At 40.6% G+C, this 14,863-nt stretch overlaps 2 protein-coding genes across 12 annotated transcripts in view; both read left to right on the top strand.

Annotated features, from left to right (window-relative positions):
- The window catches only part of TPM3 (tropomyosin 3), a 29,998-nt gene extending 23,585 nt beyond the window's left edge, over positions 1 to 6,413 (top strand). For 6 of the 11 annotated variants that reach the window (XM_020285402.2, XM_020285400.2, XM_020285417.2 and 3 more), the window contains one exon: positions 5,071 to 6,413. In XM_020285402.2, coding sequence (XP_020140991.1) covers positions 5,071 to 5,153 — 83 coding nt within the window. In that variant the 3' untranslated portion in view covers positions 5,154 to 6,413. Of the gene's footprint in view, positions 1 to 3,686; positions 5,034 to 5,070 lie in introns of those variants that run through there. The other 5 variants (XM_020285408.2, XM_020285410.2, XM_020285416.2 and 2 more) reach the window with 5 other exon arrangements.
- A 756-nt stretch (positions 6,414 to 7,169) lies between these two features.
- The window catches only part of NUP210L (nucleoporin 210 like), a 111,212-nt gene continuing 103,518 nt past the window's right edge, over positions 7,170 to 14,863 (top strand). Inside the window, exons 1-2 of the mRNA XM_076000154.1 lie at positions 7,170 to 7,976; positions 10,558 to 10,694. Of these exons, the coding sequence (XP_075856269.1) occupies positions 7,777 to 7,976; positions 10,558 to 10,694 (337 nt within the window). The 5' untranslated portion in view covers positions 7,170 to 7,776. The remainder of the gene's footprint in view (positions 7,977 to 10,557; positions 10,695 to 14,863) is intronic.

Below are 14,863 nucleotides of genomic sequence, written 5' to 3'. Positions count from 1 at the left end.
CAAATTAAATGGTGAGGAAAATAGTGTGTAGAAGAGAAAGCCAAATAGAACTGGTTGGAGAAATAGAAGGTAAATGAGTAGTTCAGGACTAGATGAATTCCAGTGGTTCTCAACTTCAAGAGATAGTTTGAAAAGGAAGATAACTGAAGATGAGACATTCATTGACATTTTAATAATTTGACAGTGCCTTTTGAGCATTAAGAACAAGGGGAGAAGCTGTATTTCAAGGGGCAAAAGAGTATTTATTGGTGGAAAGAAAAATCTAGGCAATAAGAATAGCCTTGTAGAGCAGTGTGGTAAGCAAAATTTTTGGCAGTGATGGCCAGCACAGTAGCCATTAACCACAAACGGCTGTTGATCACTCTGAATGTGGCTAGTATAACTGAGGAGCTAAAAGATTCATTTTATTTAATTTTAGTTTATTTAAATTTAATTAGTCACATGTGGCTAGTAGCTGTTGGACAGCACAGTTCTAGACATTTAGTATTTTGGGCTAAAGGAGTTGGCTTTGGCATAGAGAAAGTCTTCTTAAAAAGGAAAGAAGTAAGAGAAAAGGTAAAGTGTCATCTGTGGTATCGCCTGTTTTTCCCCAAGGGCATGACTAGTGTGAGTAAGGATAGAGACCATATCTACAGTAGCAGAGTGAAGATTAAATTCCTGTGTAGTGCTAAATTTAATCTTTTATTTAATGGTCTACGTCCTTGCAGAAGCCATCCTGTGTTATTTGAGCCTGGACTAGCAATGGAGATGAGGCCAAACATCAGGGCAAAGCACTTAGCCCCTTATTTTTTTCCCCTCCTCCTAATTTTATAAGAACCACAGGCCCATTCCCTTCCTTGTTATTGTTGTCAGAATCAAGAGCAAAATGAGGCTGGACACCATGTTACCTGATGGGTGACCTGTTACATTGGGCAGTCTTATCTTAGCCCCACCCCAATATCTTTCTTTCACATAGTATTGGTCAAATACTCCCAGCTCTGTGGGATTGTTCCCTAATTAATTGGCCGTGGCTAAAAGGAACACCAGACCAAATGGGTTCTCTGCGTTGCCTTTTTTTGTTTTTGTTTTGCTGTTATCAGGGAATCAAGAACTTTAACTAATGAGCTAGTTTGATCCTAAAGTTTTAGTCACTAGAGATAGCAGAGTTAGAATCTTAAGTTCAAGGTGAGAGAACAGCTGAATTTGTCTTTCTGACCTCATGCAATTCCTAGGAACTCTGCATTCTGGGATTGGTCAGGCAATAAAATGCTCCTATTCTTTCTCTGTCTCTTTATTTCTTCCTAAATGGAACAAAACCCTCATTGACCAGGCTGTGCTGAGGGATAAGATCCTAATAAACCCTTCTTTACCAAGTGGGAATCACATAAACTAACTTGAGTATATATCCAAGTTCAGGCTGTTAAGAGATCTGTGTGTAATATAACATTAGAGAAGGTTTAAGAGATGAGCCTACAAATTTGATTGCCTACTATTTACCAGAAATGCCCCAATGAATAAGACAGGTCTGGTCCCAGGCCTCATGGAACTTACAGACATAAAGTTGAGTATCCCTTATCTGAAATGCTTGAAACCAGAAGTGTTTTGGATTTTGGAATATTTGTGCTGTACTTACCAATTGAGCACCCCAAATCCAAAAATCCAGAATCCAAGTCAGGCACAGCGGAATGCTGTAGTCCCAGGTACTAAGGAGGCTGAAACAGGAGGATCCCTTGAGCCCAGGAGCTCAGGGCTGTAGTGCGCTATGATCACGCCTTTCAATAGCCACTGCACTCCAGCCTGGGCAGCATATCAAGACCATTTCTAAATATATATAAAATCCCAAATCCAAAACGGTTACTGGAACTTTGGAGTGTCATGTCGGCATTCAAAAAGTTTCAGATTTTGGAGCATTTTGGATTTTCAGATTTGGGATGGTCGAGCTGTATAGTGTTTCTCAATGGTGAACTTTTGTCATTTCGGATAGGACAATTCTGTTGATGTACAGAATGGTCCTGCATATTGCTGTCCCCTTCCCAATAAATATCTATAGGGGGAGCATACGGTCCCGGCTTGTAGTCCTCAAACTTGGCCAAAATAAACTCTCTACTTATATTAAATATAATAATAATAAATAAATAAATAAATATCTATAGGGTTTTCTAGTCATTGTGATAATCAAAAACCTCTCACACAATTTCAGATTCTCTCCTGGGGGTTGGAGAGGAGCGATACTACCCCTATTGAGAACCATTGGTTTAATGGGAAGTATAATTTTAAAAGTTTACCCTAATTTTGCTCTTTATTACAACTATTAATGTTGGTCATTCCCTGCAGGCTCTTTTTTATACATATTTGCTTTTTGTTTTGATAGCATACATAAAGTGGCAAATATTATTAGGACCATACTGGCCCCTAAATTCCTGATGAAGCTGGGAAAAATCTCAGCAATGCCCACGGATGGATGCAATTGATTTTAGGACAGAAAAGTATCTTTTCCATACTGAGGTCCTGAGACCATTTTGAAACAGGCTGTAAAACCTAGGAAGAAACTTCTTTGTGAACTTCAGAGACTGATACTAGGAGTAGACCAAGAAGGAGCTTGGCTTTCCTATCCCCAAATTTCTATTAACCCCTGTGCTCTTCAGATGGATTTGCATTCTCCATACCTCATTCCCTCTTTAAAGTGTGCTCTAAGTAGAAAGAGCACTTAACTACTTGTATCAGGAATGTTTTTTGTTATAAGAAGCAGTTTGTTCCTTGAGCCTTGTTTTGTTTAAAAAAAAAAAAAAAGAAGTAGCTTAAATAAATACAAGATTTGTTTTTTTTTATCACATAAGTCTAGTCATGAACCACTGTAGCTGGGGTTTCTGTGATTTTCTTGGCCTTTTTTCATAAGATTGAAATAAACAGCTCTAGTCAACCACATCGATGTTCAAGGCAAGAGGGAAAGTTTGCCCAGAAGCCCCTAGTAGACTCTCCCCCTATAACTCATTGGCTAGAATTGGATCACATAATCACCTTTAGCTGTAATGGAGGCTGAAAAAACAGAACAGCAGAATAGTCTTGATTGGCTTATACCGGTAATTTCCCTTCTGAGGTCAGGCACACTGTTAAGCCTAATAGGTTTGGGGTTCTTTTAGAGAAGAAGGGGAAATTGGGTACTTGTTGTATAACCACTAAGAGGGTTCTATCTAACACCTACTACAAGAAGCATTATAAAGTGTAGCATTGAGAGAGAGTGGGGATATTTACCCCACTCTACTATTCATGATGCTGTGTTGAATGCTTTTATGGAAAAATGTTCAACTGTTCACTCTGGTTCCTTTCAAGCCCTGATTATTGTGAATGCATTTCTTCTAAGCCAACTACATTCCTTCCTTTGCCCTGTTTTACTTGTCTCAGTTTTTCAATCCAGGGAATAACTGAAGGGAGTGTTTTTTTCTCCCTCAAAATGTCCTACCAACTTGTCAGTCTGGATTTCTTTTTTTATTCCTCTGTTGGTCTTTCCACCAACTGACTGACTCTTATTGCCCTCTGTCTGAATCCTCCTTGCATCCGTCCTGCCTTACAGATGCATGTTATGTATACCAGCTAGTTGAAAGACTCAAAATTTACTTCTGGTACTACACTAACTTTACCTTTTTCTCTTTCTCCTCCTCTTTTTCCTCTCCTCCTCTTGTTTTCCCTCCTCTCCGTTGCTGCTGCAGAGCGTCTCTACAGCCAACTTGAGCGAAACCGCCTGCTTTCTAATGAGCTGAAGCTAACGCTGCATGATCTGTGTGACTGATGGGCAGGGCTCACTGATGCCCATTAAACTGAGCCTACTGCTCACACCACTGACCTGGACCCCAACAAAAAGCTGATTGTCTTTTTAAAAGTTATTGTTTTGCCCTAAGCAAATTGTTTTTTAATTGGGGCAGTTAGAATGTTGATTTCCTAATAGCAATTTTACAAATTACAATTTTCCAACTGTAAAATTGGAACAGTTAATACTGCATTTCTATCCCTTTAGAAGAGATTTATGGGTCATGAAGGGAGGGGCCTGAGATTATAGTGAGAAAACTTGGGAGAATTTTCTGTTTTCCACCCTTATTTGCTGCTCTTTCACTTGTGCACTCACTGTAGGATATGTTCCTTTGCATGGATGTCTTCTAACAATAAAAGGACTGACTTGACAAGATGTTGTAACTGCTTCATCTGCAGGCCCAGGGATGGGCCCTTCTGACTGGGTGGCAAAAAGGGAAGGGAAAGAAAAGAGTGTGGGATATGAATATGGGTCTGTGTTGCCATCACCTTCTTTGAGTTGAAGATTTGAGTATTTTCCTCACTGCCCTAGAGCAGTTAGAGTGGTTTGCTTGTTAGGCAGATTAGATTGTTCTTGGTGTTCAGCCTTTGGTTTTCTTCCTGACACTTTTCCTCTTGCTTCCTTTTCCTGGTTTTATGTTTAATTGCAAGTAAGTCTGTCACAGGCTAGTTCTAGATAATAGATCTGCAAAAATCTCAATTAAGATTTTGCTTATATATATGTTTCAGTCGTGTTCTTGGCTTTATTTTCTTTAGAGGTTCTTTGACTTAGCTAGGAGGGCGTTTATTTATCCCACCAATTATTCCTTTCCCCTGTAACTTTTTGGAGAAAGCATGTAGCATGTGAGGATCTTCTTGTGCTCTTTTCAAGTTGAGATTCTGTTGTTTCTACTCTGCCTGTCCTTGTTTGCAATGGTTAAATTCCAGTGAGTCATTTTAAGAAGGTATTGTCCTATAGGCAAAGCCTAGAAGAGTGGATGGCTGATGGATGCTTAAGACTTACGCCTTCAAAGACAGAAAGCTGAACGCCTTGGTTGGGTGTGGGAGGAAAAGAAAATGGTTGATAAGGTTCTTAACTCCCTCCCCTGGAAATTCAGCAACACCTGCCACTTCAGTAGGCAAGATAGAGCCCCTACAAAACGTAGTGATATAATAGCTACTTTTGCAGCCGAGAAGGCAGCTGCTTTATTAGTCTGCAGCTTCCCTGCAACAAGAGCAAGTCTCAGAGTGAGCAGACCTTGAAACTTACTACTAGTTTTTGTAACTTCTCTCCTTTACCCCCATTAGATAAACTGAAATGTACCAAAGAGGAGCACCTCTGTACACAAAGGATGCTGGACCAGACTCTGCTTGACCTGAATGAGATGTAGAGCACCCCAGTCCCGCCCGCCGCTTCTCCCTCTGACCCTGACTCCGCCTGAGGCCAGCTCGCCGGAAGCTGACCTTTAAACTGAGGGCTGATCTTTAACTGGAAGGCTGCTTTCTCCTTTCGCCATCCCCCTCCATTCTCCACCCCACCCACCACGTCTTTTTCGCCAAACTGTCTCTGCCTCTTCCCAGAGATTCCAGCTGGGCTAGAGGCTGAGCACCTTTGGGAACAACATTTAAGGGAATGTGAGCACAATGCAAAATGTCTTTAAAAGCATGTTGTGATGTACACATTTTGTAATTACCTTTTTTTGTCGTTGTAGCAACCATTTGTAAAACATTCCAAGTACTTCCACAGCTCTGATGCAGCAATCTAATCCCTTTTTCACTTTTGGAAGGTGACTTTGCAGCTTAATGCATATTGCCCTCTCCATAGAGGAGACAAAAAGGTATGAGCCTGCCTTACTGAGAACCAAACAGAGCCCAGGGAAAGACTCCACTATGGGAAACCTCATTGCTCTGTACAAAGTACCAGCCCAAACCTGAAAGGGGATCCCAGGAGGAGTAAGCCAAAATAAAAAAACCAACAAAAACATGCTGTTCAGGTTTTCAGCTTTAAGGTATCTTTGGACTTTTTTATTTTTTTCATTAGAAGTGACCAAATTAAGATGGTGAGACCTCTGAGACCAGATTTTTGTCCTATTCCCAACCACTCACAGAATGGATCATGTGCCCTTTACTTTGAATTGACCACTTAATTGCTCTCCTGCCTCCTTGAAAGAAAGAAAATTATGTTTTTGCCACTGATTTAGCCATATGAAACTCATCTCATTACCCTTTTCTGGGTCCGAAGCTGCTATCTCTGAAAGTGCCATCTCATCATGCTTTGTATCAGTCAGTGCTGGAAAAATCTTGAATAGCTTATGTACAAAGCTTTGAAAGTTTTATATTATTTTGAAACTTTGCTTCTTTGGGTTTGAGGCATCCTGGCCAACCCATCTGGCTGTGAGAGCTCTCTACAGTTTGTGGGCTGGCCATGTGCTGATCTTTTAAAGTTTTCTCCCCTGCCCAATCCCCACCTTTTGATGAGGTTTCTGTGAGGTCTGTTAGGTGTACATCCTGCAGCTTATTGGCTTAAAATGTACTCTCCTTTGGTGTGATCTCTTTGGGGCCAATTGGGAGAAAGAGAAACCAATAGTGCAACTGTTTTGATACTGAATATTGACAAGTGTCTTTTTGAAATAAAGTACCAGTCCCTCCAATCATCAGACTTATTTGACTTTTCTTTATTAAATGTGCTTTCTTCTAATTTATTGAATGTGCTTTCTTCACAGAAGTATGAGATTTGTGTTAAAAATCAGATCTTCATGGGTGGTTGTAGTAGGATTCAATGTAGAGCAAACAATTTAGAAGCAGACCAAAACTGAGTTCAAAACTCAGCTCTGAAATTACTAGTAGATATAAATCATTTAGTTTCATCATCTAAAATGGAGGTAATATATATTGATAGGATAAATGAAGATTAGAAATAGTACTTAATGTTTTAAAAGTTACTCAACACTGGCATGTTAAGGCTGAACTATACATTTTCCTTTACAACCATATTAATTCTTAAAAACCATGGATTTATTATGCTCCTTAAACAATATATGATGTTGATCATACTCCTATAAACGTGTAGTTTTTTTTTTTTTTTTTTTTTGAGACAGAGTCTCGCTTTCTTGCCCAGGCTAGAGTGAGTGCCGTGGCGTCAGCCTCGCTCACAGCAACCTCATACTCCTGGGCTCAAGCAATCCTCCTGCCTCAGCCTCCCGAGTAGCTGGGACTACAGGCACGAGCCACCATGCCCGGCTGATTTTATATTATATATATTAGTTGGCCAATTAATTTCTTTCTATTTTTATGGTAGAGACGGGGTCTCGCTCAGGCTGGTTTTGAACTCCTGACCTTGAGCAATCCGCCCGCCTCGGCCTCCCAGAGTGCTAGGATTACAGGCGTGAGCCACCGCGCCCGGCCTAAACGTGTAGTTTTAATAAACTGTCCTGGGACAGCCTTTGACTTAATATTCCATTGGATATTTGAAGAAAACAAGTTAATTGAACAAGTGTTCTCTCAGGGTATTTGCAGCTTGTATGAGTGGATAGCTTTCAAAACTGCCTTTGCCAGGCTGCTGTCTGGGATTTCCTGCACTCTGGCCTGGAGCCAGACATGAATCTAACTTCCAGTAAAAATTGCATGGCTCCCTTTACAAATCCAGCTGTTTATGGTAGAGACTGGAAAATTTCGTTCATAGGCATGGACCATTTTTTTGGTCTAGGAGCCAAACGTGGTAGGCAACAGGAGACATTAAACTGGGAAAGATTAGTTGTTTTGGGGTTTTTTTTAAGACTTGTTCCTTTAAAAAATTTCTGCCACCAATATTTTGGAAAGCTCTTTTAAGAGGTTAGCGGGGTTTGTGCCTAAAGTTTCCATCATGTGGGGTTTTACCGAAGGGCCTCTTAAGAATTTCCCACAATTCTGAGCAAGAAGCAGGTCCCACCTCCTGCTGACGTCACGCCTGTGGATTGGCTGATGTTGGGGAGGGCGCGGCTGTAGTTGAGCCGCAACCGCAACCTGGCAGTTGCCATGACTGGTTCTGGGGCAGCAGGTTGCCAAGGCTTTAGGCTTTTCTTCTGCTTACCTCTACACCGCCTCCTGTTGCTGCTTCTGTTTTTGTTTGAGATTTTGGCCAACAAACTTAATGTGCCACAGGTTTTGCTACCCTTCGGCCGAGAACCAGGCCGGGTGCCCTTCGTGCTGGAGGCGCAGCGGGGCTGCTACACTTGGTGAGGGGTTGGGAGGTCACAAGGGTATGCACCCCACACCATCTAGTAATGAGGAGTGAGAGAGGCCCACAGGAATACTGTGTGACCACTCGGCTCCAAGGGGCCTATCCTGTAGGGGACGAGGGTATGGAGTCAAGGGGGGAGGAGGAGCCAGACCCTCCGTGTGGCGTGTCCTACTCTTGTGAGGTATCCTCCCATCGTGTGAGGGTCCACATGTGAGAAATTCTCGAATGTGAGACTGGCTTTTTCACTGTGCATGTTGAGAAGGGGTCGTCACTGTGCCCAGCCGTGTGTTGAAGGCCGCGGGTAATATGAAGGATTTATAATGTAAACAACTAGAGTGAGAGGGAGTTCCCAAAATCTGAAGCAATTTCTTTAGGAGTAGAAAGACTTGGGTTGTGAGGGTCTCCACTAACTAAATAAGGTGAGCTATTTAAGATAAGGAGGTCTTAAAACACAACAGCTAATTATTGAGTATTTAACTAAGCACTTTGCATATATTAATTCATTCAATTTTTAGTCTTATGAAATAAGTACCACTACTCCCATTTTACAGAAGAAGAAACTGAGGGGCGGAGACCATGAAGTGAAAACTTCTGGGAATATAAGAAGATTCATCTTGGGTGGAGATGAGATCTGCCTGTAGTATAAAAGTTGCCCCAAGGCCGGGCGCGGTGGCTCACGCTTGTAATCCTAGCACTCTGGGAGGCCGAGGCGGGCGGATTGCTCAAGGTCAGGAGTTCAAAACCAGCCTGAGCGAGACCCTGTCTCTACTATAAAAAATAGAAAGAAATTAATTGGCCAACTAATATATATATATATAAATTAGCCGGGCATGGTGGCTCGTGCCTGTAGTCCCAGCAACTCGGGAGGCTGAGGCAGTAGGATTGCTTAAGCCCAGGAGTCTGAGGTTGCTGTGAGCTAGGCTGACGCCATGGCACTCACTCTAACCTAGGCAAGAAAGCGAAACTCTGTCTCAAAAAAAAAAAAAATAAATAAATAAAATAAAATAAAAGTTGCCCCAATGGCCGGGCCCGGTGGCTCACGCTTGTAATCCTGGCACTCTGGGAGGCTGAGGCAGGCGGATCGCTGAAGGTCAGGAGTTCAAGACCAGCCTGAGCAAGAGTGAGACCCCCGTCTCTACTATAAATAGAAAGAAATTAATTGGCCAACTAATATATATAGAAAAAATTAGCCGGGGAAGGTGGTGCATGCCTGTAGTCCCAGCTACTCGGGAGGCTGAGGCAGAAGGATTGCTTGAGCCCAGGAGTTTGAGGTTGCTGACTGCCACGGCACTCTAGCCAGGGCAACAAGAGTGAGACTTTGTCTCAAAAAAAAAAAGTTGCCCCACTTATATAAGGGTACCCCACTTGAAGACACTGGGTACACTCAACTCTGGGATAATGACTTCCTGACTAAAGATGGAAAAATATGATTTTCTGGTGTGAGAGGATCCAATGATAGGTTGGTTACCTAAGATGTGATGGAACCTAACTGAAGTGAGCTTCAAGATACCAGGATGTTCATCCTAAATGAAGTAGATTTTCCTTTACCATCTCCTAATAAAAGCAATGAGGTTTGTTCAGAGTGTGAGAATCTTGCCTCCCAGGCGGTATAAAAGAATTGAGCTTGTAAGTTGACTCAAAGTGATATATGTATTTCCTGACTGAAAGAATGATTTTAAGGAATCTTTCTAGCATTCAAAGACATTCCTTCCATCCATCCAAAAATATTAATGAAATTTTTTGGTAATATTTTTCTTTATTTTTTTTCTGAGTCCCAATAGGAAACAATTTTTTGGTATTTTTAGTTGGACTCATACCTCATAATTTAGGCAACGTTTTCATCCTAGATATCAGCAGCCCAGTTTCTAGGATTGGAGGAAACTCATTCCTCAGGGTATGAGAAAGCCTTGTCTATTGTTGGAAACACGACATCAATCCTATTTTTATATACTGAAGGACAGATGTAACCTTAATCTTATTTTATTTATTTTATTTTATTTTATTTTAATTTTGAGACAGAGTCTCACTTTGTTGCCCAGGCTAGAGTGAGTACCATGGCGTCAGCCTAGTTCACAGCAACCTCAAACTCCTGGGCTCAAGCAGTCCTACTGCCTCAGCCTCCTGAGTAGCTGGGACTACAGGCATGCACCACCATCCCCGGCTAATTTTTTCTATATATATTAGTTGGCCAATTAATTTCTTTCTATTTTTAGTAGAGTTGGGGTCTCACTCTTGCTCAGGCTGTTTTCGAGCTCTAACCCTCGAGCAATCTGCCTGCCTCGGCCTCCCAGAGTGCTAGGATTATAGACGTGAGCCACCTCACCCAGCCTTAATCTTATTTTAAATATTGAGGGAGGAATATAATACTTCTGAGACTGTGCAAGAGATCATTGGGAAAAGTTCTGATAAATTTCTCCCACTTTAATTCTTGTATCCCTAAGCAAAGTTCCTACTTTAAAAAGTGACATTTAAGTGTACCTGATAGTAAGCAACATGGAAGAAGTATAGGAATCTGTGTTTCACCAAAAGTTAACTTTAACCCATGTATTTGATACTCAAGTATTTTGTTCTGGCAGGCATTCCACCCATCATGATGCAGTTACTGTTGAGCCTTTATATGAAAATGGTTCCTTGTGTTCTCAAAAAGCTATACTCATTGCTGAATCTACCCAGCCAGTACGCCTCAGCAGTATTATTCTTGCTCGGGAAATAGGTAGGTATGTTGAGAGGAAACACATTATGTATCACTTCATCTGGGGTAGAATAATCTGATTATCTTGCATAGATGATTAACTCAAATGGTGTTGGCTTCAAATGATGAGGTAGAAAGGATTCCTGCAATATAAACCCTAATGTGGCATCCTAGTCTGTGACTTTTTTTTTTTTTTTTTTGGTATATCCATCTGGCATGGTGCCTGATACTGTGGAAATTCTAGTTATTTGAATCAATGAAGGAAGGAAGGAATCATTCATCTGGAACCAACTTGGGTGTTAAGGTCTGAAGTTGGTCTGAGTGACACAAAGGGCAGTACAAAGACTAGTACTTCTCAAAGTGTAGGCTGTGAACATATATTAGCAGCATCACCTGCATCATATGGGTGCTTGTGAGAAATGTAAATTCTCCAGCTCCATCTCTCGTCTTCTACATTAGAATCTCTGGAATGGGTCCAGAGTTCTGTGTTTTAACAACTCTCCAGGAGCTTCTCTGAGAAAGTTTGAGAAGCTTTAGTCTATTTTTTGTAGAAATGGGGTCTCACCTATGTTGCCCAGGCTGGTCTCTAACTTCTGGCCTCATATGATCCTCCCACTTCAAGCCTCCCAAATTGCTGGGATTATAGGCATGAACCACCTCTCTAGTAGCTAGGACTCCAGCCACCATGCCTGGCTTAGATTTCTTTTAATTTAAATTTTTTTTTTTTCTTTTTGACTAGGAGTTATTTCCATTGGTAAAACATTCAAAGACTATAAAATATAGTGAAAAGCAAATATTTCTTTGATCCCAGTTTTCCAAGAGGTAACCACCTTTCTGTATCCTACCAATGGTAATTTATAAATGTATGAATATGCCTTTTTTTTTTTTTTTTTTTTTTTGAGACAGAGTCTCACTTTGTTGCCCAGGCTAGAGTGAGTGCAGTGGCGTCAGCCTGGCTCACAGCAACCTCAATCTCCGGGGCTCAGCGATCCTACTGCCTCAGCCTCCCGAGTAGCTGGGACTACAGGCATGTGCCACCATGCCCGGCTAATTTTTTGTATATATATTTTTAGTTGGCCAATTAATTTATTTCTATTTTTGGTAGAGACGGGGGTCTCACTCAGGCTGGTTTCGAACTCCTGACCTTGAGCAATCTGCCCGCCTCGGCCTCCCAAAGTGCTAGGATTACAGGCGTGAGCCACCACGCCCGGCTTGAATATGCCTTCTTATAGTGAAAAATCTAGACTCTAACCTTGAGTATAAGACATGTAGAAGAGTTTGGAGAAGAGGGCACAGTTTTAGGTGAAAAAGCTCACAGGGAAGATGAAGAAAGGGTTTGGATAATTGGGTAGTTTTGGTGGGAGAGTGGAATGGGACGATCAGTACTTTTTGCACTATGCTCAGCACATGGTGAATGTTCAGTAAATATTTATTGATTAGTTGCAGCAGTAGAATATAATCAAGAGGAGTTGATTTGGAAACTAGGATAAATATGAGGGTCAGGTAAGGCAGGTAATATTTGTTGTTTCTTCTTCTTTTTTGTCCCTGTCTCTGTGTCCCTTTGGTCCTCTCAATCCTGGCTTCATTCTATTTTTTTCTCTTTCCTTCTTCATCTCCCTAGATCAATTCTTCTTCTCTTTAACTCATTTTTCTTTCTTTATTACCTGGCTCCAGTGTGGACCTGAAGTATATCTAAAGTAATATGAACTATAAATAAGAATATTTATTATATTATTTAATAGTTATTTGTTTTCTTTGTGCTCTGAAAAAAAAGTAAGTTAAATGTTTGATAATTCTCCTAATCACTCTGAATTTACTTGTAAGTCATCCAAAGTAATTTTTTTTTCCTTTGTGGTCTATGGCCTTGTATTGAAAAGCTTTCTGCTGTTGGACTAGTCAGATTAGTAGGCATAATGTGCATAAGGCTTTTCTTTTTCCTCCCTCCCTCCCTCCCTGCCTCCCTCCCTGCCTCCCTGCCTCCCTCCCTGCCTCCCTCCCTGCCTCCCTCCCTGCCTCCCTCCCTCCCTCCCTCCCTCCCTCCCTCCCTCCCTCCTTCCTTCCTTCCTTCCTTCCTTCCTTCCTTCCTTCCTTCCTTCCTTCCTTCCTTCCTTCCTTCCTTCCTTCCGACAGAGTCTCACTCTGTTGCCTGGGCCACCGCATCAGCCTAGCTCACAGCAACCTCCAACTCCTGGGCTTAAGCGATCCTCTTGCCTCAGCCTCCTGGGTAGCTGGGACTACAGGCCACCATGCCTGGCTAATTTTTTTCTATTTTTTAGTTGTCTGGCTAATTTCTTTCTATTTTTAGTAGAGATGGGGTCTCGCTCTTGCTTAGGCTGGTGTCTTTTTTTATTTTTGTTATTTATTTATTTATTTTTCTGTACGTTGTTTGTTTTTAGTTCTGTAAGATAAGCCAGGCTCATCTTGCCCAGCCATTTCTTCAAGGAGTCCTGGTTCTTCCTGTTAAAGAATTATATTTAGAAACCAGGACCTGGGTGCTAGTATGTTTGTTGCTACTGGGATGTCACTGCCTCTAGGCCCTCTCAGGAAACAGAGCTGTGAAACATATGTATGTATGCTAACCCTTATATACACACATATCTACATTTATTTCTGTATCTTGTCTATCTACATGTATATTAAAATAAACATGAGCTCATACTGATATCTTCAACTCTTTCACCATAGGGTTCATTCTAGCCTTCTTCCCACCTTGTTTATTCTAACTTCTTTCTCTGACAGGGAGAAACCTGACCCTCATTATCTGCAAAGCATTTACTTATTTGTTCAATCTATCTATATATAAAGAGTAGTTTCAGGATGATTAATTCAACATCTAATGTTTCTTGTGAAAGAAAGAAACTATATCATTTCCTAAAAGAAAGAAGTATATTTTGATGCACCATAGCTTTTTTTTTTTTTTTTAGAGACAGAGTCCTGCTCCAGGCTGGAGTGCAGGAGATACATGATCATAGCTCTCTGTAACCTTGAATCCTTGAATTCCTGGGCTCCAGTGATCCTCCTGTCTCAGCCTTCTGAGTAGCCAGGACTACAAGTGTGCACTGCCCAGCTAATTAAAAAAATTTTTTTGTAGATATGCAGTTTAGATATGTGGTCTAGCTATGTTGTTACCCAGGTTGGTCTTGAATTCCTGGCCTAAGGCGATCCACCTTGGCCTCCCAAAGTGCTGGGATTATAGGTGTGAGTCACCATACCTAACCCTCCTTTTTCTTGAGGGGCATTTACTTGTATTATCTGATTAATATTCTCCTTTGATATTTATTTACTTATTTATTTATTGTCAGTGAGATTAAAAGATAACTCCTTTGATTTTTAAAAGTCTATAAAAGCAAATCCATGGCTAAGGACAGTTTACCCCTGATGTCCAGTGGTAATTTTGGGTAGTTGAGAATTGGTACTTACATTGCTTTTGTTTTTTTGTGGATGAAGCTAAAACTAAAAATGTATAGTTGCAACAGCAGAATGGGGCAGCTATATAGATAGTTGTAGAATACATGGTAAATGTGGTAGGAGAAAGTGTTATTAAAAGATAGTAGTGTAAGAAATAATAAAAAATTTAAAAGGTAGCATAAAACGATTTTATTTCCTTCTTTTCTTATTCTACACTGTTTCAAACAGTGTCTCTGAATTTCATTATGGGTATATTGACTGGAACTCTATTTGGACTAGAACTCTGGTTGGATCTAATTCAGTTGTTCCTAAGATTTTTAATCTCATGGTCCAGAAAAAAAAATTGAAAAGAAGAAAGATAGAGAAAGAGAAAGTTTATTGATAAGACTGCCACCATTTTACTTTCCTAAATAAATAACATTTTAAAAAATCTACTAATACCATTATTTCATAAAAGAAAAATTTTTGCCACTTCAAAAGACATAAGAATAAAGTATATTCTTTTAAAATGAATATAATTTAATTTTATTACTCACTTTTAAAATTCTTATTCTCATTTTTCTATGGATGAATAAAAATATCATAGATCAGTCTTTGAGAACCACTAGTCTAGTGTCTCTGATTATAAACAGAGGCTCTTCTATCTTATTATTATGCTATTTTCTTCCACAGGTAAAAGCAGCTGTCATAGTCTTTATTTATTTATTATTAATTAGTTGATTTTACTTTTTTTAGAGACAGGGTCTCACCCTGTCACTCAGGCTGGGGGATAGTGATGTGAT

Source organism: Microcebus murinus, chromosome 2 (genome assembly GCF_040939455.1).
Source record: "Microcebus murinus isolate Inina chromosome 2, M.murinus_Inina_mat1.0, whole genome shotgun sequence".
Taxonomy (NCBI): domain Eukaryota; kingdom Metazoa; phylum Chordata; class Mammalia; order Primates; family Cheirogaleidae; genus Microcebus; species Microcebus murinus.
The sequence above is the reverse complement of the archived record's forward strand: the minus strand, read 5'-3'. Positions and strand labels throughout refer to the sequence as shown.